Genomic DNA, 24,758 nt, shown 5'->3' on the forward strand with positions numbered 1-24,758 from the left:
CCTGCCATCTATACTAGTATTCGGTAGTCATTAAATAGTGTAGCTGCAAACCTAAACGAGGTCGAATGTCAAACAGGAAGTTTATTGATCGGCTACCATCATTGTTCTTGTCACCGTACTGACGAAAAATTTGCTGGGTTTTTGTGGAAACGACTGACGACAGCGAATAAAAGTGGTTTGCTTGCGTAAAATTGGTGGCCATATTGGTATCCAGGTTCCATTCGAGTTTCCTCAATAAGCAGGTATAATAAAATATAATTATTAGCCAAATTATAATTTAGGGAACAAATATTTAGTTACGTAACTGTGTCTAGTGAATTGTATCTTGTTGGGAACCAAGATGTTTGCGTACCCACAGCCACCACATTTTCTTTTTGGTGTTTGTTATTAAAAAAGTACCCTTCCTGTAATTAATACCAAAATGTACAACTTTCTCGTGAAGCTGGACCAGTTTTCAAGATCTCTGAATTTTGAAATGTTATGCCTCGATACAGATAATTATATCTGCAAGTTCTCTCGTAGGTCTCACACACACACACTCGTTAAATCACAGAGATGAACCCGTCAGGGGGCGGGTTCAATAATCCGCCACCACCCGGAACAGAAGTATGCTCCGATTTTGAAGACGATTACGGCAAAACGCCTGTAGAGGATTTGGCCAAAAGTAAAGTGGAGGAATTACGTAAAGTTCTCTTAGAGTACGAGGGTGAGTCATCCGCCGCCTCATCGAAAATTAAGAGCGAGTCCGGCGAAGACACAAAAAGTAAAATCGATCGAATTGATCCATTTTTAAAAAACCCCGAGTATTTGGAGTACGAAAAGCGTCGACACTCGCGAGACCGATCTCGACATCATAGACGCTCGCACAGTAGATCTAGACATTCGGACAGACGTAAGAGGAGCAATCGTAGCAGATCGCGAGAGGGACGGCATAGACGGACGCGGTCGCGTGACCGCCGAAGTCGCAGACATCGGAGTACGTCGTCTAGCAGAAGCAGGCATGGCAAATCGAAACGGGAGAAGCGTCACAAACGGTCGCGAAGTCGCAGGCGCTCCCGGTCCAGAACCCGTCGGCATAAGAAGTCACATCGTGACGAGGTTAAATCCGATTCCGAGAGAGAAGATCCTGCGAACACGTCGGGCGAGATCGAGGAGGAAGACGAGCCGGCATCTAAGGAGAACGCGTTTAAGAACGACGGCTCATTTTTGGAAATGTTTAAAAAGATGCAGGAGGAGCAGCAGAAAGCTACCGAACAGGCGGGCTCTAGCGAGCCAGTGCCGATGATACCGCCAATCGCAAAGCGTAGAGGCGGTCGCATACTTAAAACTGGTTTGGTGGAAAAGACAAAAGTGATAGACGAGTTTATGCAGGGTGATGGAATGGACGCTTGGTCGGTTTATATGAAGGAAGTAAAGCGGTACAAGGAGGCGTGTTGTGATGACGATTCCAAAACCAGACCTTTAGTTAAATAGAGTGTTATATTTTTTTTAATTAGATTTACCGTTTATTAAAAGTATTAGAGGACGTTAACTATCGGAAGATTAGCAGGTAATGTTTTCATTTCTATACTTTGTTGATTTCTTTAAGGAAAACCACAATTGCATGCTTCCCCATTTTTAAAATGCCAAAAATCTCTTGCTTTTAATTTACATAAAAACATGTAATTGACCGTACTTTTATAATGGTTCTTTAAATCGTCTCCATGTAAAGTTTTATCTTGATCACTTGCCAGTTACGCCACTTCTATTTGCACAACCAGGTGCATTGCATTATCAAATTAACAGGTCGCTAACTCGCTCGTATAAATGTTTCTCGCCATTTTTGTTAGTGTAGGTACATACGTTTTGTATTAAAAAGAAATCTGTTGAAAGTGGGCTGATCTTTTTGTCTAACTCTTATCTTGATAGTACCTTCATAACTGACTAGATTGAATGATGAGGTCAGTGCTAAATTTGCAACTTTTGGATGCAATTTCATTTTTTTAATTTAAATTTTAACATAATCGGCTAATTATTATTTTTTTTAAACAATTCTATAAATTACCGAAAACAATGTATCAGGTGTAACATTTTTTCTAGAAAACAAAAATATACAGGGTGTACTATTTACATTTTGAAATTTGTGATAGAAAAATACGGTTTAGGGTCATCAATTCGTTTTTGCTCAGTATTGTACAAAACATATGTGCAGGGTGTCTCATTTTCAGCACTTACGGTCTCCGCAATTGTTGGTGCTGTCAAAAAACTAATATAGGCGTCATGTGCCCTTTATGACTCAAGCTTAAAGTCGCTGTCTCAATTTTTGAAAGTATTCGCTCGCTTAAGAAATACAGAGGCAAATCAAAAAGAATGAACCTAATAGTTTCTTTGTTAAAAGGGATACAGAAAAATGATTATTACAAAAGTTTCTTTATAATGATAATGAATCATCTACCGTGGTCAGATAAAAATGTTATCGGACTTAACCTAATTTTTTTAATGGAACACCCTGTATATTTTAATCCAAAAGAGAGCATATTAAATCTCTTATTAAATTCTCTTTTCAAAAATCATCCCTGGTGTGTCGTATATTGTTCAAATGATTAAAAATACATTTCAAAAAGATTTTTGCAGTTTTTGACTTGATCAAAAATCTTTTGCTTAGAGACTTATTCACTTCTGAAGATGCTAAGTAAAGTTAAGATTGTTAAGAAAAAAATACATTCTTGTACTTAAAAAGGGCAGTGAAAATAATTAAAAAACACCAATTATTTCAAATGTAAACTAAAATTTTTTCCGGGAAAAGGGTATCTATACACAAAAACCTGGTAAAATCGCAAGTTTCATCCATCTATCTGTTATAGTGCCTGAGAAAACAATAAAGAAGAAACGCAAATTTTGAGATCGTTCGGAAGCGAGTTCGGAAGCTTGTGTTGGGTCCTTTACCACCTAATTCTTTTTGACACACTTAATTGTTACACCCTTTCTATATGACAACATATGATTGGAATATCAAAGGGCAACCTTCGCCCATCTGTTTACCGAGTGAAATACATTTTTTAGCAATCTTGATATGTAAACAGTCACATTGCAAATGGGTTGCCTAAAAAAAATTAAGTCAAGAATACCCTTAATTGAAATTAATGTAATTAATAACAGTACGGTTGTCGCAGTTCTAAGTAGTGCGCGAGAGAGAAAAATGTGTTTGTTCCGTGTGAAAGAGAAGGCAGCGTAACAGCTGATCTTGGGATAGCGCTTTCTCCATGTGATAGAAGCAAACAGAAATTTTAATTACATTAGTTTTTATTAAGGGTACTCTTGATTTAATTTTTTTAGGCATTGTTGGTCTTATGGGGATAGGCTAATGAAACACGGCTGTTCATTGGTCCTATTCGTGCTCATAATTGTGTAAAATCTGTAAGAGTTGTATATTAATTAATTTTGCGAGATTAATATTGAGTACTGAAAAACTGTGTTCCTTGGGAAGAAATCAGCAAACGAATAGAACAGTGTTAACAGAACGCTAGAAGTTTGAACCGGACTTAAAAAGTGTACTAATTGAAGGTAATACTAAAATCGTTTTAACTCTGGTTCATTCTTTTATTAGTTTAGTGAAATACATTTCCATTTCAGGCGTAATGTCCCCATCCGTAGAATCGAAAGAAGAAGAAATCGTATTTCGTACGGCACCCTTCGATCCGAGATTTCCGAATACTAACCAGACCCGATACTGCTACTCCAGCTTTTTGGATTATCATCGCTGCCAAAAGGCCAGAGGCACGGATTACGAACCCTGTCAATATTTTAAGAAGGTCTTCACAGTCATGTGTCCGAACGCCTGGATCGACAAGTGGAATACTCAGATAGAAGAGGGAACATTCCCCGGTAAAATTTAAATGACTGTCTGATCGTGCAGTTACGCGTAGTTCGTTTATTTTGTAATCATGTTAAATACACTCTTATTATAATTGTGTAAATATAATTTAGTGATGTCATATTACAATTTCTCACAGTCTTCTCATTCGAAAAGGTAAGAATTTAGCACCTAGATTGGTATCTAGCTAATAGGAGGAATTCTGAATACAGTAAATTGCTACCTCTATTGAAAGAAACTAATCTCGAAACTAATATTACCCATTGTTAAATGTAAATCTCACCTAAGATTTCTAAGATTCTAAATCATATCAAAGCAAAAACTCGGAAGATCTTGGTTAGTAAGTTAAATAACCCCCCTTTTGTAACTACAGAAACGTCCTCTTTACGCTATGGGATGCTGGAGTCTATTATACACATACTGTTCATTTTAACATAATTCCTAATATTTGGTGTAGTTGTGTAGTCTAGTTGCATTTTGGATATTTTTAATGTTAATCTAGGATACAGTATGTCTGAAGAATTTATAGAACCTGACCCCTCAGGCTGGTATCTGCCTCCTCGTTCGGAACATCGAACGACAAATGTTTTTCGAGAACAAAAATTTGCGTTTATACCAAAAACTGTTCACAACCTGCTTATTTTAAATGGAAACGCTTACATTTTCTACCTAAAATTGGCGCTGGAAATTTCATGTTTAGATTGCAAAAGAATACCCTTTGAAAAAAAGCAAAGTAGAAGAAGAGTACAGCAGTTCCCATAATGTTAAGAGCATACACCTATTTTTCTAAGTGGCGTCATGCAGAGCATGGTGGTGTCCAGAATCATTGATGTAGCGGACTTGCAAAGGAAAACGACTCGATGTGATGAAAAAAGGAAACTAGGCATATCCGTTCCATCGATAGACGTGCGTCTAGCTCACTTTTATAAGGGGAGTTTGAAAATCATCAGCTTTTCACAGGGGCTGAAGGGAGGAGAGCTAGTTAAAAGAAAAAGGTCGAGAGCCATTGTTTAGGAGGTACCCCCCCATCACAGAGACGTAAATCCGTTGACCCCTAGGGCCTCGGCTATAGCTTACATGGATACCACAGAATAAAGTACATAGTGTTTTCATTCTGGTTACAAGTACCATTGAATACTAACTCTTCCAGTTATAAATTATAACTTTTTTATTTGCATCCTCCTTATACACATTAACAAACTAGTCCTATTTAATAAACGTAGGCATGGGCAACTGCAATCCTTCTTTTGCTTCAAAAAATGTGTATGACAACGTAATATCTTTAATATACTCCATTGCCGGATCCTGAGCAAACTCCGGGTCAATGTAGAAAAAAACGGGCATATCGACCTAGAAATTGCTAGTACAATCGAGTACTCTTCCGCAGTATTACCTGTTCATGTGGGTTTAGCTGTTGTTCTTCAAAGCAGAAACATTGGATTTTATTAAAGTACTGACCGGCCTCGAAAGGAACAACATTATACGTACTTATACCAGTAACGGGTACGTCGGTCGGATTTTGGGCAGTGTAAAATGCTAAAGCAGTCTCGCCTGGAACTACCTTGAGATAATTACAGATTGAAAAGGACTTCGTAAAATACTCACTTGTATTTCCAATTGTTGTGGCTTAAAGTTCCACCTCATGCTGGACACGGTGTCTGCATTGAATTTGATTTTGATTGGCTTGTGTTTAACTGCGGCCATGCTCTCCACCTTTGTGTTGTCATGCCCCGCGGCCACAGTTCCACCGTACCCGTAGGCTTGACAAAACATGCTATACAGAGGTACGGCCGCGTAGCTGAAACCTACAACTAGTACACCCGCTGCTGTTACATAATAGAGGGTTGACTTCGATTTCAGTGCTTGATTTGATCCAATCTTCGATTGCCTAACATTGCTACTGTGGATGTTTCGATTGCTGAATAGCAATTTGTGATAGAAACCTTTATGTGAGAGATCTTTCAAAAAGATTCTGAAAGTACTGAACATTTTTTAAGGTTAACATTTCAAACATAACCTCACAACATTGTTGATTGTGCATGATTACAAAAGATGTTGAGAAATATTACTTTAGTTAGAAACTTGTCTAATCGTTTGTATTCCAAAAGAACAAACAGCACACCTATTGTGTTGACCGATGATGGAAGTACTTTCGTCGCATGGCACCCACAGCAGGATTTCCCCTACGAGTGTACAAGACCTTTACCAGAACCGAAGTTAGAAGAAGACACATCAGTACTCAAAACCAAATTGACACCAGAACTCATGGAGATATTTAAAAAGAAAACTGACGAACAAGCCCGCCAAGAATTAATGAACATCACCTTCACAACGAAACATAGATGGTTCCCTCGTGCTCGAGATAAGAAAGCCAAAAAGACTCCTATGGATAGAGAATATTTGTAAACAGTGTACATCATTTAGTCGAATATCAATTACAAATTTATTTACAAGACAATTATTTCATTATTAAGAAACAGTTGGAAATTAGTTCGTTAAAGCAATGAGGGCCTTCACAACATTCCCGTGATGCTCTCTTAAAGTTCGTTCGGCTTTTATTCGTGATATTTCCATTTCACGTACAATTAAATCAACATCCTCCTTCTTAATTAGAACTTTTAGCAGTTCCTTTTCTCTCGCTATCTTCTCGGCCGCTTGTTTATTTCGTTGATCCCCAATTAACGATATTGCACCTGAGAAATCTTGTGTCGATATTTCCTTCTCCTCAGCGTAGTCGGTTACTTTTTCCAGATCGGCTGCTCCACAATCATGTTTGGCCGATTTTTTCTGAGATCTCTCGTCAGTATCTTCGGAACCCCCATTGACGACTTGCTCGGAACTCATTGTTTGTTGTAACTTTTGGAATTTAATTATATTTAGAAATAATTTTGAAGGTTTTTGGGGTTATGTGCATAAAGAAGTGCTTAAAGTACATGCCTTCTGTGGTAGTGCTTCTTTGACATACACCAGTGGCGTATCATTAAATTACATCATTTTTATGCCAGCCCAATGGGGGCCTATGTCTTCATTCGAGCAGAATGCGTTAGTGCGTTTGTCTGTTTACATTCACTATTACAATCTAACGGTACATTTCTCTGGTTGAGTCATCGTTTGATTGTTACAAAAATCGAGTTTTATTTATTTATTTATACCTATGCACATCTGATATAAATCTATATATAACTCGAGCCGGATCTCCCCTGGATTCCAAATCTGACAAATTTTTAGTTTTTTGATGATTTAAGTACTCTTCTTTCTTTCTCTCTTAAGACAGGCACTGTTGTCTATTGTCTAGGTAAATGATTAAATTAACATAGGGCGACAGCATCTAATTATTACCTTCCATGGAAGTTCCATTATAAAGGAATTGAGTGCTAAAGCACCTAATTTTTTTTCCAATAAACTATGAATCCAAAATGTCCCAAAATTTGCATTTGATCTTTTTTTCTCGGCCACCATGCAATTATTTAACGAGAAGGAACTCTACCTACATTTTTGGGTATGTTCTTTGCGAATTTCTTGAAATTCCTTATGCTCCTAAGTCCTAAGTAAGCGATGATTTCTACCTCAAAGAAATGTGGTATCGCCTGTGTTAATATGAAAATAGCAATTATCTTCGATCGGTAACACTGGTCCTTGTCCAAAACTTTGCATTTCCATGTAAAAGTTAGTGCCTTTGATGTATTAATTAGTTGGACTAGTAGGTGAAAATGTATTTAGTGTGTAGAATAAGGTACAAAGAAAAACTCTATAATTTCAAAAGTGAAAGAACTACAATTAATATTTAATGGTGGCAGTGATCGGGAATGAGCGTCGCATTCCCATACATTTCTCGCGATCAATGAACAATGTATTGACCTTATTATATAAATCGGATTCTAAAGTGGTTCTTGTTTTCAAAAGTTGTTGATGTTGAGCTTCGGCTTCTTGTAATTTACGATGTAAGTATTCTATGTTGTCTTGTAAATCTCGCACCTCTTGTACCAATCTAAAATGTTAATTTGATAACATTATAAAGACAAGACCTCATGGGTTAGTCTGATCGAAACTTTACCTATCTTGGGCCATATCACGACATAATTCAACATCTTTGCGGTGTGTTCTCGTCTCCAATCTAGTATGCGCAACTTTCATGGGCGCAGATTTATCTTGAATGGCTTTGCGTAATAATTCAATGTATTTTTCAATTTCAAATATTTCTTGTTGCACCTAAAATTGGTAATACGCCTAGTAATGAAGCACATTAATTAATTTGATATATCTAACAAGTACTCGAGTATCTACAGGACAGAACAAACCTATCCAAAACACAAAACGACTATGGGTTTTCAATGAACGGCCTTTATACGCATATGAAAGACTTTCATTAATGATTAAAGATGGCCACGTTAACTAATTACTACAATTTTGGTCATGCTACAAACTCTAAAAAGAGAAGGGCACATTTTCACTACCCGACAGGACACCGTTTCCAGATAGTGCTAAATGTAAGGTACTGTAATTTTTTCTTGATGTATACGAATAACGATCGGTACGAAATGTGAGATAAAAGGTGGAATTTGTATCTATTATACTTTGCCAATATAACCGTCTACTTCTACCCGTTTCTTCACCTCCTGAGTGGTTGCTATGGATCTTAATAGGTAGTATATATACTACCGAATCGTGTGGGTTACGCGTATAATATATATATATGTATAGAAAAAATTACCCGTCTGTACATACTCCCTATACAGGGCGTTACATATAACTGTACCGCATTGATGAACATAGACACACAAATCAAAACGTAAGATTGTGCAAATCCAAATGAAAAATGTTTAGAATAGAACGTTTCGCCATGAAGATGATTACTGATATCTGTGAAAAATAAAAAGTATACCTTATGAAGATGCATTTGAAGTTTGCTCTTAGTTTCCAACGTTTCGGCCGCTCTACGAGCCAACGCATTATTCGTATTACTCCAAGAGTCCCAAACTTCGGCCGATACCGCGTTAATCAGACTCTCGATGTCGGATCTCAACTGTGCCGATTTTCCTCTTTCGGCTTGCGACCGTTGGACAATTCTGTTACTGTTTTCGGCCCACGAGGTCGTCGTGCTTACCCTAACGTTAGTGATGGTAGTTTCCAGGTTTGAGGCGGAGCCGCTACTTACGTGGGATCGTAGTTTTCGATTCCTCCGTAATAATTAATACCGCGCGAGAAGTTGTTCAACTGGTGGCACATGTTGTCAATGCCTAAGGCGGACTCTTTACTGTGAACGTCAGTTTCGAGCTCGTGCTGAGCCGCTCTGCAGTTGCTGAGTTGGCTCTTGGTTCTGTTCATAAGGGCGTTGAGGCGCTCTTGAGCATTTCTGTATGTTTCCACTTCTTTTAGCAGTGCCTGTTCGGGTTGGTCGTGCACTAGTTCAATTCCTTTCCGCGTTTCGCGCTGATACAAGCACTCCTGCGCTATGTGCAATGGTCCCTCGATGTCCAAAATTGATTTTTGAAGGCTTCTCCGCGCTTCTTGCAGCAAGTCGTTTTCAGTTATTAGTCGTTCCAGTTCCGCCCTCGCCTCATTCCTCCAAAATGTCGTATCCGTGATTCTTTCACCTAATCGCCTGCCAGCTTCCCTCTGTCCTCCTTGCGTTTTTTCATCCGTTTCTCTACGGGAAAATCTGTATTACGTATTACAAATAGATATCTTACCTCATTACTCTGATAAAATCGCCACGTAAGCGTTCGGAATAGTTTCTGTTTGTATCGGATTCGTTGTAGTTTTTCAAATTCGTGTGCGTCCATTCTAATGGGGTGTAACGTGTGTAGAGTGCGGCACGTGCAGCGTGTGCGGGATTTCGTTCAAAACCAGTCACCAAATTGGGAAACTTGAGGGGCTCCGTCGACATGCCGTAAGGGGTATAGCAAGGATCCACAATTGCATTTGTAACAGGTTGACTGGGTCTGCGTATTTAGCATAAAGTATAGGGCGTAAAATTTGATTTGTTCAACATACAGCGGCCTTACTTCGATGTTTTCGTATCCCAGTGTTGGTCGCCAAGGGTGCGGGCGAGGTGTTTGGTAATACTGACCGATACGTGCGGGAGTTGGAGATCCTGCTGTTTGTTCCATACATGGCACCGCACCAACTGTGCTCCATGGTTGAAGTTGCTAAGGCAAAATGAGGTTGAAATGGAGCGTAAGCTAAGCATAAGAACATACTGAGTACATAACAGTTTCCGATTTGTCCGCCATGACAATTTTTGTTTCACCCTCACTTTTAATTCTTGGAAAGAATTGAAAAAAATCTTCTAATGACAAATAGACTTACATATTTCACTAAAAATTCACCAACTTGATCAATAATTATTGTATAACGTAAGGGATGTTGGTCTGGTAGATTATAATGAGTCGAGCAAAAGAAGAAAGGTGGGTACGGTATGTAGGTACTAACGGTACTGGCAATCATTTTTCCCCCCAATGCTTTACACTCACGTGGTAATTGAACATTTCCGCCTATAGTTAATTATAGTTATGGTGTAGTGGTAATTTCATTTTTTAATATTTATTTTCCACACCTGAGTGCGGTAAATTTTTTCTCGGAATATTCCCGTCCCAAGTATTCCTCATTTAAACTAATTAAATGCCATAAGGTCACTTTCGGAAATTCAAAAAAACAGGATAGGGTACTATGGAAACGAGTTTTAGTACCTAATTTGGGGTACATTTGGTACATTTTATTCTGAAAAAAAGCCTATTAATCGTTTAGGGATGTATTCTCACTTTGTTTTTTGAATAGCCATTATTCTTCAGAAAAAGGCGTCGTGTGTGTTTTTCAGACCAACAATATTTTTGAACATCATTTCCATCTAGAACCATTTTTCACAAAGTTCGCCATTTTTGTAAATCGCTGCTGATGGAATGACAAATTTTCCACGATTAACAAACTCCGCGATCCAGATCAATGCTGGTAGTCGACAGAACTGTAACTGTGGTCTTTTATTTGAGGTTCTGAAACGACTTCTTTGCAGAGCTGGGTAGTGCTTTGAAAAAAAGTGCTTGCTAAAGGACTTCAATTACTTTTAGTGCTTAGAGCTCTGTGCTTCAATTACTTTTCTAATTCAGGAAAAAGTGCTTCAATTACCAAGCACTTTTTAAAAGTGCTTGGAGCTTCAAGCCCTATTGAACTGCTTGAAGCACTTTCATACATTTTCGAGCACTTCTAAAGAGCTTCAGGCACTTATCAAGGGCTTCAAGCACTTATAAAGAGCTTCAAGCACTTATAAAGAACTTCAAGCACTTTTTAAGGGCTGCAAGCACTTACAAAGAGCTTCAAGCACTTTCATAACGAAGCTCTTATCGTGAATTACGAGACGAATTTAGAAAACCCTTAGTCTTACTCATTCCTTCACTCCTACTCTGACATTACCTACGTGTTCTGTACTTCATTAGTGATTAGTCTGCAGTCTGCACATCCCACTTTTGACCTTGTTTTTCGTATTGTGTGGTTTCCTGTGAAAGGGGTCGTACGATTTCGCGAACAAAAAAAGGAAGAGGTAAGTTCTGTCATTTATTAACGCTGCCCTCTCATATTCAGGGCATACCGGCATACGTTAAGTTTTGTTATAGCATTGTTTAAATAATTTAACAATGGTTATAGTTATTACGATAGGTATAATCAGATAATTTACTACCGCGTATATAACACATAAAATGCATTACCTGAACTGCAAAAAAGTACCTACCTAATCAATTACCACGCACTTGCCACTAAATTAAACATTTTTATAAAAGGCCAGAAAATAACATCAAACCGCCAAAATAGTAAATACCAAGAATAGTAGAAGTTTAAATTTTTTTAATTAAGTCTTAACCCTTATATCTGTATTCCTTTGATTATAAGGAATTATCTATTATTGTCCTTTTATATTTGTAATTAAGAATTATTACCTACATACTAAAAGTTTACAAATTTTCTCTGTGCATAATTCTTCACGTAACATACTATCACTAATTTCAATTATTTCAGAAGATACGTCTCGGTAGGTCTAGGTACACGCACCTACAAGTAACAAGTGTCAAGGAATTTCCGAGCAACATTCTGGATTTTTTTATTGAAGTACCTACTTTTATAGCATATGCAGTTATTACTTCTACATTAGTCATTACCCATGGGTACGGGGAGAGTACTGTACCGATAACAACATTTTTTTGTGTACCTAATCGTTTTAAACGAAAATTTGGACAAGCAAAACTTTAGCGATAAAACCACTAATTCCTCCAGTATAATTACGATGCGGAAGTACTGTTTCTAGCGTGTTTTTTAAAGTGTCCAGCAGGCTAGAAACCAATTTTGAAAAAAATTCAAAGGGCTGTAACTTTTGAACTAGTAGCCCATCTTGGAACTATTTGAAGTTATCGATTCTACAGGCCACATTCTATAAGAAAATATTTTTTCCGGATCGATCTGAGACAATTTTTTTTCGGGGCTCAAAAAAAGGCAGTGTATAGCCTTCCTTTTTTACCAAAAATCGACTACACCAAAATTTCTCGGGAAAACACTTTTTCTTATTAATTTGGGAGCGTAGAAACCAATTCAATTCGTACTTTTTCGATCAGACTTCTCAATCAAAAGTTATAGACTAGAAACCAATTTCGAAAAAAAATTCAAAGGGCTGTAACTTTTGAACTAGTAGCCAAATCTTGGAACTGTTTGAAATTATGGATTCTACAGGCCACATTCTATAAGAAAAATTTTTTTCCGGGTCGATCTGAGACAATTTTTTTTTCGGGGCTCAAAAAAAGGCAGTGTAACCTTCCTTTTTTACCAAAAATCGACTACACCAAAATTTCTCGGGAAAACACTTTTTCTTATTAATTTGGGTGCGTAGAATCCAAATCAATTCGTACTTTTTCGATCAGACTTCTCAATCAAAAGTTATAGACTAGAAACCCTGGTTTCCAGTAATATGAAAGGTGCTTTATATTGTTTATATTTATATTAATTTATATTGTCAATTACTGTGATTCAAGCACTTTTAATGGCTTCAAGCACTTTCCAAGGGCTTGGTGCTTTGTATTTTCAATTACTTTAGAAAGTGCTTGGTAATTCCAAGCTCTTTAATCACATAAAAGTGCTTAGGGCTTGCAAGCACTTTTATCAAAACAAAGTGCTCGGTGCTTAGTGCTTCAAGCCCTTTACAAGAGGGCTTTACCCAGCTCTGCTTCTTTGCAATGTTCGCATTGACACTTTTCCACAATTTTTCGCACAATATTTCCCGGTATACAGGGTGACCATTATGTATGGAATATAGTATATCTCGACATACAAAATTGTTCTATTAGGTAAAAGTTTCTTATTTCAGAAAATAAATGACTAATGGAAAACAATTGAATTTTTTTAAATAGCAATGTACCCTTTCAGTAGGCTTATTTGAAAGAGATTTTTTTTTCTTTTTTCAATGACGTCCCATGTTAGTACCCTTTTTTTTCAAAATCAACTGAATGCTGCCTTATTATGGAAAATGAAATGTTAAATAACTTTTATTTACAATTATTTGGTATACAGTCGTTATTTACTGAGATAAGTATACAATCTGTCTGTCTGTTTCAAATTAAGTCGGCACGATTGCTAACTTTCTTAGTTGTAGAGTTAGGAATACGGTTAAATTATCTAAATTGTGTATTTTTCTGCTTGTTTTAAATACTATTATGTATTTTTACCATTTCCATTGATAACTAGATCAAAATGTTGAATTGAAAGATCATGGTTATTTGTACTTTGGGATGGTCCATTAAAAACTCTTGTAGAGAATTTAACCTGGTATTATAATATACAGGGTGTTCCGTATAAAAGGACACATTTTTGTTATTATCTTAAAAATGCGATGTTGTTTTGTTTTTTTAAATTACGAGATTGGAATTCGGGTAGACAAAATACCAAATTTTTGTAATTTAACTAAGAAATTTAGCAATAGTGCCGACTTAATTCGAAACAGACTATATACACTATAATATTCTATACATAATGGGCACCCTTTAAAATAAAGAATGTTTTTGCATGCGCACATTTAATTTATGCTATATACGATATGTTTATTTTTAATAGAAACGTCTACCTATGGTTAAAATTTTAAAGAGAGATCTTCATAAGTAAAAAAGCTGGCATCTTGCGGCCTGCGCATGCGCGCATTTAATTTTTACTATGTGCGATGTGTTTGCCTTTGCAAATGACTTTTGTAGTGTTCGATTTTTACTACATGTGATACGTTTTTCTTTATTAGAAGCATCATGGTTAAAATTTCAAAGTAATGTATTCATATGTAATCTAAGCATCTAATGCTTACAATATGAGATATGTTTGCTTTTAAGAGAAGCATCTGTGATTAAAATTTTCAGAAGATAAATAAGAAAGTTGTTAAGGCCCTCGGACAGACGGAGGGACAGACGGTCGGACGGACAGAGAAGCTGCAATGGCGCACCCAACTACGTTAAAAAATGCGCTAAAAGTGCACCTTTCAATCCCTATCCACCCCTAAGCTTACACCCTGTCGGTTCGGACTTTTAGTATATTGTTCAGATTCGAGAGGTGAACTCTACCAGTTTCAGGAAATTTTTCTTCATTGACAGGAGTAATTTCGTTTAGTCAAGATCCGGTGTAACCGGAAATCGTATAAAACTGAAAATATTTTAGTTGAAACGGGTTTTTGAATAACCGGTTAGATTAATCTCGGTATTGGACACCCTGTATAAATAAAAAACGACAATCAATAAAAAATGTAAGGTTAAGTTAAACACAAGAAGTTTGTGTACTTTGCTCATGCAAGTTCTATTTCTATTTATTTTACTTTTACAGACACGCGTCAGGCAAAGTTCACTACATAAAAGCGCGAGATCAACAGCTAATCGTCAGAAACATTAAATGAGTGAGGTTATTGACATCTTATAAGCATGGCCGAAGTGATACCCCCAAACGCTCCTGAACGTAAGTTACTTATTTTGCTAAGCCCCTTGTGTAAAGCCTTCATCACAGATTGTCCGGGCACTCAGAGTACCGACGCCGGCAAAGTGTCAGCCTGTGCAGGTTGCCCTAATCAACAAGTCTGTTCCTCCGGTGCAACTAAGGCAGTCGACCCCGGCATACAGCTGGTGAAGGATCGTTTAGAAGCAGTAAAACACAAAATTTTGATATTGTCTGGTAAAGGAGGTGTCGGTAAAAGCACACTAACTGCTCTGCTCAGTCGTGGAATTGCGCAACGTAACTCTGAATTAAATGTAAGTCTTACTCTGTTATATCGGCTTCTTCGTTCTTCTGGACCTCCAAAGAACATTTGTGTGCTACATTCACAATCTGATCTAACACTCCCGTATTTTCAAACATCGGGAAGTCTGTGTCACTCTGTGCTAAGCACTGTGGCCTAATTTAAGTTCTGCACATTCCTCGACATGGAAAAATAATCAATATGTTTTGCAGGTTGCCGTTTTAGATATTGACATTTGTGGACCATCGCAACCGAGAGTTTTAGGTGTAAATGGCGAACAAGTGCACCAATCGGGGTCGGGATGGTCACCAGTGGTATGTGCCAACTTTTGAGTTAATATTATGACTTACTGACGGCTTTAGTACGTTGAGGACAACTTATCCGTCATGTCCATTGGATTTCTCTTGTCTTCCGTTGATGACGCAATCATATGGAGAGGACCCAAGAAAAATGGAATGATTCGTCAATTTTTAAGCGAAGTTGATTGGGGAAATCTCGACTACCTCCTTATGGATACACCCCCAGGTAATTGTGTAACTTTGTTATCGCGGTACAAAGATCATCAATGTACGTCAATGGAAACTTCACAACATATTTGTTTATCATCTTGATGTATAAACGTAAACTTTTCCGTTCAAGGTACGTCTGACGAACACTTATCAGCTGCAACATACTTGGCCAAGGCCGGTCTAACAGGCGCGATCATTATTACAACACCTCAAGAGGTCGCCCTTTTAGATGTTCGGAAGGAGGTTGATTTCTGTCGGAAACTAAACATAAACATACTGGGTGTTATAGAAAATATGTCCATTTTTGTATGCCCTTGCTGCCAGGTATTTTTCGCTAATTGCTATGTAGGGTTTCATTATTGTTACGTTCACAGCGACAATCGGAAATATTTCCTGCAACCACTGGTGGGGCACAACGCATGTGCAATGAATTCAATATTCCCTTTTTGGGAAGTTTGCCTTTAGATCCTAAATTGGCCAGATGCTGTGATGAGGGCAAAGATTACTTAACCGAGTTACCAGGTTCTCCTGCTATGAAAGCTTTGACTTCAATTGTTGATAGTGAGTTTTTTTCTTATAAATTTTTTAGTACGTTTATTTACACTGTGTTTGTTTCAGATATTATGAGTGGGTGTACCGCTTAGTATTTATTTATTTATGCGATTATAGTTTTGTAATAAAAATATTTGTAAAAGTGTGATTCAGTTTTTGTAGTTTTAAATGAAACTAGATCTTCTTTTATCGTTTGAACCTTTATCAGTCATAAATTCAAAACAGTGGAGAAGCAACTTGCTTTTGAAATCAGAAATACAAAAAGAATAACACATTTTTAGTGCGCTCTCATAGTAACATTCAATTCAAATTTGATGTTTGCGAAATGTCTGGTAGATACTATCTTTTGTTACAATCATTTTAAGTGTTCTGTAGTAAAAATCGTATACAGAGATTTGAGTCTGCTGCTAGGCGTTTTCGAGTAGATAGTGCGCAAAATCAAAATCCTTCAATTCCAAACGGTCATGTAGGTAATTAAATTTTTACTAACACTTAAAATTAACTTTGAGCGAGAATCATTAAAATTAACTGTAATTGAGAATGAAACTTCTCTGTTCGTCGTTATAAAGGGTCCGAATTAACACACAACTTGCATGAAATTACAAAGACAAATTTTATTCCAAACTGTTGCTTGGGCACGAACTTGAACGAAAACAAAAAAACTGCTTCCAATGGTCAGCAGGTCGGGGTTGGTATACCTAAAAAAAAACTTTTTTAAACAGACAGCACCCTCTTGGCCTCAACTTGAACAAAAGACGTCTTCAAAAGAACGGCACTCCGGACTCAAACTAGGCAAAAAGCGTCTCTCGTATTTTAACGGAAATCCTGCTTTAATTTCTAATTCAACATTTCTACCTAATAATACAATATTTCTGAAAGATTACAAATAGCCACGTTACCTCCAAACATTTACCTTTATCTCACTCAAATAAATGAAAAGCTCAATAAATCCGAAAGGGATTTTTTACTCTAAAGAGTACTTGAAAGAGTATATATGAACGCTCGCCTTCTGCCACTGTGACGTAAGTAGGAAATTTGACATAATGGTATGGTTTTTTGGACTTCACTTCTGTGAATTTTTTAAGAATTAAATGTGCTATTGTTTGCGTTTTGTCCGGACCCACTTCTGCCTTTTCAAACTACTTCTAGGGGAATGGTCCTAGAGTCCTGGAATTTTTTGCAGCAGGTAGCCAAGGCCGGAGGGGGGGGGGAGTAGAACTAGTTTTATCCTTCTGGTACTCTAATGAAAGGTCTCAATGAAAGGAATTAATTTCTACCAACCATAGCCCTCCTTCTCGACCTCTTATTGTGATCGGGTATATTCCCTTATACCTCAAGAACGGATTGTGGGAAGAGAGTACTCACAAAGGGTGATTGAGACGTGATGTCAAAACAAAAGCTATTTCGGTTAAAAAAATGCGCTGTATCTGCACAAGAATTGTGCACAATTTATATTTGTTTAAACTTTTCTGTTATATTGAGTTATGCATATGTACTAGCATTGAATACTAGCACGGAAGTCCTCGCCGAGCATCCGAACAGACCTTTGAACTTAATCGAAAAATCTTAGGATCATTATTCACAAAAATACAAAAAAAAAATACAAATGAAAATCTCTTTTGGCCGGGCCCCGGGGCATCATTACAATTGAGAAAAGTAGCTTTTTTATTTACGAAATTTGCGCCTGGGGGGAAATCTCATTTTAAAGCGCGCATCAGCTCAGCTGATCAGCTGTTCTATGTCAAAAGGTTAACCAAACCAAACAATAAACCGCATCATCGCACTTTATCAATAGGAAACAGTCCAGTTACAAATGATAACGTTTGATATTATATCTTTATTTTACCACACTCCCTTCAGTTATAATCTACAATAAAACGAAGAACAAATCGTTTATTAATTTTACATACATTGTGAAGTTTACAGAATGACCCGAATTAGAGATTTACTCATTGCCTGGAGGATACGAAGAGCGAGGCAGCTGAATAACAGTGATTCTGTATCGTTTGAGGCGTTTTGTAACGAAGCACCTCCTCTACGTCACCCTGCCACAAAGGAGTCCTCACTAAGTAATGAATACAAGTGTTCCCCAAAGCATGCCAAAGTGAGTTACACATTTCAGTCACTTGAATCTGTTTGAAAGTCTGTTTTTAATAGGCAGAAGAGTACGTTCGTTTCTCTGCAGAAACCAGCAGTATTTCTAAATGCACCCGTCCTAGTCTAGCGACAATCCTATTGCTCATCCTGTTATTGGCTGTGTTTTTAATCCTTCCAATTATATATTTATTACACTGTTTTGGTGTTGTAAACATTGATCATGATTTATTAATTCAACATTCGCATCATAATCTTAAGGATAAGGTGAGATTATCTTAATTACTCTGCACGCAGTGAGACAAATGATATCTTTCAGGAACATTACACACCAAGTGCTAAAATACACGATGAACTTCAAAGCTCTCAATCCGAAAAAGATCTACCACCTCCCCCCAAGCCCGATTATAAGCAGTGCAAACTACTCAAAAACGAAGAGAAATTGGACTGTTACCCCGAGTACGGTGCGAACATGCAAGGATGCGAGTTGAGAGGTTGCTGTTGGGTTCCTGTTAAATCAAAGTCCAAAAAGAAGAAATACGCACCTCTCGACGTGCCCTACTGTTACTTTCCCCCCAATTACGATAGTTACAAATACGTTAATGTAACAGAAACTGCATATGGACTGACTGCATTTTTAAAACGCAACTATCGAAGTGCATATGGGAATGATGTAGAAATAATTAAAATGATTGTTAAGTACGAAGCCGAAAACCGATTACATATTAAGGTATGATTATTATTCTTAGTGGTTTTAATAACACTCTTTGTCAGTATCTTTGAAAAAACCTAGAATTCACTTCTATAGCTTTTAATGCCTCCTTGATTATCTGTTACTATAGCGCACTGGTTCCCAAAGTTGACTAGGTTCCCCATCAAAAAAAATGTTCAATTTTGGGACCCACCTCTTAGTTGTCTTACAGAAAATACGGTATAAATATTGGTATTGCTCAGATGCCCTAGTGGCGAGTTCTGGAACTACTTAATTATCAATAGAATTTAAAAAACAAAGCAGATCAGTAATCACGATTAAATTGGCTTTTAAATAATGTGCCATTTGCCATAGGATTCCATTTAAAATTTTAGGGGTTAAGCTCCCTACGTAGAGGGGTGAAGACTTGGGTTTGTGATTTGTATTCCAAAAGTTGTCCCCCTCGATTACAAAATTAACGTGTTCGAGGATTTTTCGAAATTTAATACCCTAAAAGCCCCCTGTATACTTCTCGTTGGGCCACTCTGTATATTGACAACTGTAGGAGTGGTTAATTCCTGGGTGGTACAGGCGGACAGACAGAGAATTTCAAATTTATATATTTATACTATTTTGTTATGTAGCAACTGCTTATTCATGATTCTCAGTTTAATACTTAGGTCTGACGAGTAAATTATACAGTGTGTATGGACTGCACAAGAGGGAAGAATTGTTATTTGCAACAATGAAAAACCGTAAAAATCCATATAATCCTAAAAATTTAGTTTTTTGTTTCAGAATTTGTTTTGAGACAAACAATGACATTTTTTAATGTTCTTGTTCAGTCCATCCGCGGCCTATAATCTTAACCTAAAACCTCCACTTAGTTCGTAGATCCGTTTCGTAATCGCTTCGAACCACCGTATCCAGAAGTGCCAATTGTGGATAAGGCGGCCTCCAATTTATCCTACAATCTCCAACTGAACGAGGAAAATGGGGGATTCCGAATTATGCGAAAAGGAGAGCGCACGCCTATGTACTGCACTCTCGGTTGAGACAATTAAGCTAATTGTTGTGTTTGCAGTTTCGATACATTTAATCTGGGAAATATGGTCTTCAGTGATCAGTTTTTACAGTTGTCTTCGAAATTGCCCTCGAATTACATTTACGGACTAGGAGAACATCGTTCACCACTTTTGCTGTCGACACACTGGCAGCAATTTACAATGTTTACGCATGATGGCATACCTACTGAGAATGTACTTTCGAATTTACAAACAACACTTATTAAAAGTTGTATTTTAGATGAATTTGTACGGCAGCCATCCATTCTATATGATGATGGAGAATTCTGGTAAAAGTCATGGTGTTTTCTTGTTAAACAGCAATGCAATGGGTATGCGCCAATGATGTAGCCCCTCAATATAAATGACTGTTTTAGATGTTATTCTACAGCCATCACCTGCGATAACATTTAGAACAATTGGGGGAGTATTAGATTTCTACTTTTTTATGGGCCCGACACCTAAGGATGTTGTGATTCAATATTTGGAAATAATCGGCAAACCTTTCATGCCCCCTTATTGGAGTTTGGGATTTCATTTGTGCAGGTAGGTATATTTGGTTAATGGAAAAATCAAATAACCAGCCCTTAACGATTTCGAATGTATGTGTTGCTATGAGAGTGATAGAAAAATCAGATACCTATTGAAAAATGTCATGTTAGATTACAGTTCTTTTTAACACTATCAACTGTTTACCTTTCAATTCGTGCAAGCCTTCTTTATACATTTAACCACAGACCTCATCAGGTTATGGGCTCAGTATTGCGCGAATTAATTTTTGTTAGAACTTTGTTGTAAACGATCGCAATGGAAGTGTGTCGTGTGTGTAGTTATTGGAGAACTTAGTTACTCTCGTCTGGGTTATTTGTCATGGAAGTTTTGTGAGTTTGAATATACAGTGTGTCCCAGATCGGGTGGGATTGCATGGGTAACTTTGTTATTATTAAGGATAGAGAATTGGTTAAATGGGCAATGTCTTGCAGTTTTAGATGCTTATTTAAAATTTCCTTTTGGAAATTCAAAATGTCGCATAGGTTCGACGTAAATTCAAAAAAACTAAAATTGGGCATTTCCTTGAATGTCTTATATCATCGAAAGTATAAGAGGGATAAAAAAAAGTTTTATATAAAAGTTACTGTCTTTGATACGTTTAATTTAGAATTGATGTCAAAAAAAAATTCAAGATGGCTATTTTTGAGGAACATTTACCAACTTTCTAAAGTTAAATAGGCGCCATATGGCATTTTTAGATTATTTGATAGATTTTTTAATTCTCTTTTCATCGAGCCATCATTTGATTGTTCGTTCCTTGAAGTGTGCGGACGTGTTTTTAAAGTGTTACTTATAAAATTTCATATTTAATAGTTAAATTAAAAAAAGCAGTTGTACGTGAGCACAGGCAACATGCCTGCTAGTGTTTGCGGTGAATGTGCTGGTGCGATTAGCAGATATGATGATTCAATCGCATGTAAAACCTGTGGTTTTCTGTTTCATATCAAATGTGTTAACATCTCTACTGAGAAGTACGTCAAACTTCAACAAAATGCCTCAAACAACCCTTGGAGTTGTAAGAAGTGTGAAGTCCATTTGAATAATGAAGTAAAAGTAAGCCTGCCGGAATCGAACGCTTACAATGCCGAGTCTTTGAATGATTTACCTTGCCAACATGATATTAACCAATTGATAACTAATGCGGTAAATTCAGCTTTACAAGCATTTAATGCTAAAATTGTTTTACCATTAAGAGCGGAATTAGATCTAATTAAGTATCAAAATTCCCTCATTCTAAAACAACTGGAAAGTTCTCAGTCTCATGATAATACTAATCACAACAATGATAAGAAAACACGTACGTTTGCCAATATGGTGAAAAGTACGGCTCAAGTTATTCAACCTCAACCGTGTAATGAAAATAAAGATAAAGTTCCAACGCCAATACAAAAATCGTCGCAATCATCGACAACGCTAAATGAAAATATTAACATTCAAACAGGGATCATGAATAAGATTCTCAAAATTAACAGCGACGTTCGAAATTTAACTGTTAAGGAAAATGTTCCTGATTCCAAATCAGACCCAAATCCTATAGCAGAAGAAAAGCAAGAATGGAGACAACAAGGTAGGCGAAGAAAAATGACCAGTTTAGCTACTGGATCCTGTGATACAAATTGTTCCATTAAAGGAATTGTTAAAAGATTGAATTATCATGTGTCACGCCTAGATCCAACTACTAATGCTGAACAAGTTACTCATCACCTTAAAAACAAGGGTATACACTCAGCACAAGTTGAAAAATTAACATCAAAGCATCCTGACACATACTCTTCCTTTAAAATCTCTATTTTGCCAGAGCTCAAAGATCAGTTTTTGTTACCAGCGACTTGGCCTACTGGAACATGTGTGAATACTTTTTTTTGAATAAATCGGACCCCTCGCCAACTAACCTAAGTTTCGCTGTATCTCATACTACCAGGATAGTGGATGCTGAAAAATCCGTCCTCCCAACACTTAAATTATTCCATGTCAACATCCAATATATTTCCAACAAGATCAACGCTGTTGATGTCTACATTAATGGCCTCCAACCATCTGTGGTATGCTTCACTGAATATGGGTGTAATGCCGAATTTCCTAGCATTGCACTATCTAATTATCGCTTACTGAGTAAGTATCTACGTACATCACTGAAAGGTGGTGGAGTTGCTATCTACTGCCGCCAAAATCTCCAGTGCACTGAGGTTAAACTTAAAACTGCTCCTGTAGAACAAATTTGTGAATATTGTGTTATCAAAATTTGCGGGACAACTGATCAATATGTACTAATATGTTTTTACAGATCACCAACTAACATTAAAGCCAATTTTGACTTATTTTTTAATATTGTTAATTCTGTCTTGTTCGAAGCTTACAAAATTTCTGAACTAATGAGAATGCGTGTGGTGATTGGAATATCAATACATGTGTAGAAAATTCTCAAACCATGAGGTTATTTGAAATTTTCAATTCTTATGGAATGCAATCGTATGTCAACCAACCAACTCGAGTCGCAGCTGAAACGTCCACTTGTATTGATCACATGTTTACTAATATTTCTCATAATGATATACTAAGCTGTCATGTTATAGACTGTACCTTATCCGATCATTATGCTCAAGTAATGGAATTAAAAGCATCAGTGTCAAACAATAATACCTATATTTGTAAGCGCCTTTACACGTCAGACAATGTGACTTTATTCTTATCTAAAATATCTACTGAGAACTGGAAGGACATGCTAGGCAGTAATTGTGTTAATGCTAAGTATGAAGCATTCTATAATATATTTTATTACCATTTTGACCTTTCATTTCCAAAAAAAAGAAGACTTATTAAACTTCGTACAAATAACTGGATGCCAAATAATTTAACACCGTGGACTAATTACATTAAAGATCTCTATCGCCTGTATAAAACAACGCATATTGAACTAGTTAAACAAAAATATCTTTCAGAAAAAAAGAAATACTGTGCATTCATAAATAATTATAAAATCTCTGTAAACGAATCACAGATCGCTATGGCCAATAAAAATAAATCTAAAGTAGCTTGGAACATAATTAATGGCATCATAGGAAAATCCAATAATCACAATCAAATAGAACTTCAAATTGGTCAAACTTTAATTACTGATCCCCAAACGATAGTCAATGCGTTTGCTAATAAATTTGCAGAACTACGTATTCCTGCGCATATTCAGACTCACACCGTGAAAGACATTGTGTCCACGAATGAAACTATTTACTTCTATCCAACTACCCCACGTGAAATTCTTAATGTAATTACCTGCCTTCCAAATAAACAATCAACAGGTTTAGATGAAATTCCCACCAAAATTGTAAAAGCGGCAGCCCCTTACATATCTGCACCTTTAAGTGAATTGATAAATGTATGCCTCTCTACAGCTGAATTTCCCACGATGCTAAAAAGTAGTTCAAAAACTATTCCGCTACACAAAAAAGGAAACATGGGTGACATCAACAACTATCGTTTATTGTCAGTTCCTTCTGTATTTTCAAAAATATTTGAAAAGGTAATATTTGAAAGAATGCTGAAATTTCTGATAAGGAATAAGATCATTTCTGCGTCACAATTTGGATTTATACCGAACTCCACAACTCATAACGCAATTTTTCATTCCATATCTCATATATTAAATGAATTAGACAGACGTCAATGTGTCGCGGCCATTTATTTCGACTTATGTAAGGCGTTCGATACTCTGAACCACGGTGTACTGTTATCAAAATTAGAAAGATACGGTTTTAGAGGAAATGGACTTAAATTAATTAAATCCTATTTAGAAAACAGAACTTTAAGAGTGTGTTTTACGCATACTGTTGACAGTAATTTACAAACTGCTTACTCATCACCGTTGACCATTAACCATGGAGTACCCCAAGGGTCGATACTCGGTCCCATTCTATTCGTACTCTATACGAATGATCTTAGTCATTCACTCCCCGTAACGTCAGTCTATCAATTTGCTGATGACACTTCATGTATAATATCGGCGCCCAATGTTTGCCAACTATCCTCCCGAGCATCTCATATTGTCTATAAAATGGACCAATGGTGTAGGAATAATTCCTTAGAATTAAATCACAAAAAGACGGTATTATCGGTGTATGGTAAAAATAATGCGTGGTCATTGTATGTGCGCAATGGTGACAAAACGGTACCACAAAGCAATGAAACAAAGTTTCTTGGAGTTACATTA

The 24,758-nt window shown here is 36.9% G+C and overlaps 6 protein-coding genes across 9 annotated transcripts; 3 read left to right on the forward strand and 3 right to left on the reverse strand.

Moving 5' to 3' along the window:
• Window positions 1–30: 30 nt before the first annotated feature.
• Window positions 31–3,748, forward strand: LOC116172992 (luc7-like protein 3). 2 transcript variants are annotated; one of them, XM_031490279.1, is made up of 3 exons: window positions 31–242; window positions 523–1,549; window positions 3,613–3,748. In XM_031490279.1, the coding sequence occupies exon 2, from the start codon at window positions 556–558 to the stop codon at window positions 1,471–1,473; it is 918 nt and encodes a 305-aa protein (XP_031346139.1). In that variant the 5' UTR covers window positions 31–242; window positions 523–555; the 3' UTR covers window positions 1,474–1,549; window positions 3,613–3,748. The 2 variants fall into 2 exon arrangements, with proteins under 2 accessions (XP_031346139.1, XP_031346140.1); XM_031490280.1 differs by lacking the exon at window positions 3,613–3,748 and adding an exon at window positions 3,316–3,606.
• Window positions 3,749–5,005: 1,257 nt separating this feature from the next.
• On the reverse strand, window positions 5,006–6,229 carry LOC116172993 (cytochrome c oxidase assembly protein COX11, mitochondrial). The gene is made up of 3 exons (XM_031490281.1): window positions 5,459–6,229; window positions 5,247–5,414; window positions 5,006–5,203 (listed from the first exon to the last, which is right to left on the reverse strand). The coding sequence occupies exons 1-3, from the start codon at window positions 5,840–5,842 to the stop codon at window positions 5,060–5,062; spliced, it is 696 nt and encodes a 231-aa protein (XP_031346141.1). The 5' UTR covers window positions 5,843–6,229; the 3' UTR covers window positions 5,006–5,059.
• A 53-nt stretch (window positions 6,230–6,282) lies between these two features.
• LOC116172994 (huntingtin-interacting protein K) lies at window positions 6,283–6,797 on the reverse strand. Its single transcript, XM_031490282.1, has one exon. It carries the CDS (start codon window positions 6,695–6,697, stop codon window positions 6,341–6,343), a length of 357 nt encoding a protein of 118 aa, XP_031346142.1. The 5' UTR covers window positions 6,698–6,797; the 3' UTR covers window positions 6,283–6,340.
• A 147-nt stretch (window positions 6,798–6,944) lies between these two features.
• On the reverse strand, window positions 6,945–15,311 carry LOC116172990 (tektin-3-like). Of its 2 annotated transcripts, none has more exons than XM_031490274.1 (8): window positions 15,117–15,311; window positions 9,848–10,002; window positions 9,544–9,795; window positions 9,009–9,500; window positions 8,736–8,958; window positions 7,908–8,062; window positions 7,193–7,841; window positions 6,945–7,144 (listed from the first exon to the last, which is right to left on the reverse strand). In XM_031490274.1, exons 1-7 carry the CDS (start codon window positions 15,159–15,161, stop codon window positions 7,631–7,633), a joined length of 1,533 nt encoding a protein of 510 aa, XP_031346134.1. In that variant the 5' UTR covers window positions 15,162–15,311; the 3' UTR covers window positions 6,945–7,144; window positions 7,193–7,630. The 2 variants fall into 2 exon arrangements, with proteins under 2 accessions (XP_031346134.1, XP_031346136.1); XM_031490276.1 differs by lacking the exon at window positions 15,117–15,311 and adding an exon at window positions 10,054–10,274.
• On the forward strand, window positions 14,615–16,301 carry LOC116172991 (cytosolic Fe-S cluster assembly factor NUBP1 homolog). Of its 2 annotated transcripts, XM_031490278.1 has the most exons (8): window positions 14,615–14,633; window positions 14,687–14,815; window positions 14,864–15,105; window positions 15,305–15,406; window positions 15,455–15,617; window positions 15,732–15,925; window positions 15,976–16,162; window positions 16,220–16,301. In XM_031490278.1, exons 2-8 carry the CDS (start codon window positions 14,782–14,784, stop codon window positions 16,243–16,245), a joined length of 948 nt encoding a protein of 315 aa, XP_031346138.1. In that variant the 5' UTR covers window positions 14,615–14,633; window positions 14,687–14,781; the 3' UTR covers window positions 16,246–16,301. The 2 variants fall into 2 exon arrangements, with proteins under 2 accessions (XP_031346138.1, XP_031346137.1); XM_031490277.1 differs by lacking the exon at window positions 14,615–14,633 and having other exon boundaries at window positions 14,641–14,815.
• Window positions 16,302–17,898: 1,597 nt separating this feature from the next.
• LOC116174929 (lysosomal alpha-glucosidase-like) lies at window positions 17,899–20,575 on the forward strand. Its single transcript, XM_031492964.1, has 7 exons — window positions 17,899–18,257; window positions 18,311–18,514; window positions 18,567–18,977; window positions 19,826–19,974; window positions 20,023–20,197; window positions 20,244–20,334; window positions 20,380–20,575. The coding sequence occupies exons 1-7, from the start codon at window positions 18,081–18,083 to the stop codon at window positions 20,550–20,552; spliced, it is 1,380 nt and encodes a 459-aa protein (XP_031348824.1). The 5' UTR covers window positions 17,899–18,080; the 3' UTR covers window positions 20,553–20,575.
• Window positions 20,576–24,758: the final 4,183 nt, after the last annotated feature.

Source organism: Photinus pyralis, unplaced genomic scaffold, assembly GCF_008802855.1.
Source record: "Photinus pyralis isolate 1611_PpyrPB1 unplaced genomic scaffold, Ppyr1.3 Ppyr1.4_LG6, whole genome shotgun sequence".
NCBI lineage: Eukaryota > Metazoa > Arthropoda > Insecta > Coleoptera > Lampyridae > Photinus > Photinus pyralis.

Bases quoted from the DNA above. Each gene is read 5' to 3' on its own strand.
- LOC116174929 (XM_031492964.1), top strand. From the start codon at position 18,081: ATGACCCGAATTAGAGATTTACTCATTGCCTGGAGGATACGAAGAGCG. The intron at 18,258-18,310 runs GTGAGTTACACA...TGTTTTTAATAG, and splicing joins GTTCCCCAAAGCATGCCAAA to GCAGAAGAGTACGTTCGTTT. The intron at 20,335-20,379 runs GTATGCGCCAAT...TGACTGTTTTAG, and splicing joins GTTAAACAGCAATGCAATGG to ATGTTATTCTACAGCCATCA.
- LOC116172994 (XM_031490282.1), bottom strand. From the start codon at position 6,697: ATGAGTTCCGAGCAAGTCGTCAATGGGGGTTCCGAAGATACTGACGAG.
- LOC116172993 (XM_031490281.1), bottom strand. From the start codon at position 5,842: ATGTTCAGTACTTTCAGAATCTTTTTGAAAGATCTCTCACATAAAGGT. The intron at 5,415-5,458 runs GTGAGTATTTTA...AATTATCTCAAG, and splicing joins CACAACAATTGGAAATACAA to GTAGTTCCAGGCGAGACTGC. The intron at 5,204-5,246 runs GTAATACTGCGG...AGCAATTTCTAG, and splicing joins AGCTAAACCCACATGAACAG to GTCGATATGCCCGTTTTTTT.
- LOC116172991 (XM_031490278.1), top strand. From the start codon at position 14,782: ATGGCCGAAGTGATACCCCCAAACGCTCCTGAAC. The intron at 15,926-15,975 runs GTATTTTTCGCT...TTACGTTCACAG, and splicing joins TTGTATGCCCTTGCTGCCAG to CGACAATCGGAAATATTTCC. The intron at 16,163-16,219 runs GTGAGTTTTTTT...TGTTTGTTTCAG, and splicing joins TTTGACTTCAATTGTTGATA to ATATTATGAGTGGGTGTACC.
- LOC116172992 (XM_031490279.1), top strand. From the start codon at position 556: ATGAACCCGTCAGGGGGCGGGTTCAATAATCCGCCACCACCCGGAACA.
- LOC116172990 (XM_031490274.1), bottom strand. From the start codon at position 15,161: ATGTTCTTTGGAGGTCCAGAAGAACGAAGAAGCCGATATAACAGA. The intron at 10,003-15,116 runs GTAAGACTTACA...ATTTTGCCTTAG, and splicing joins GAAGAAGCCGATATAACAGA to CAACTTCAACCATGGAGCAC. The intron at 8,959-9,008 runs GTAAGTAGCGGC...CACTAACGTTAG, and splicing joins ATCGAAAACTACGATCCCAC to GGTAAGCACGACGACCTCGT.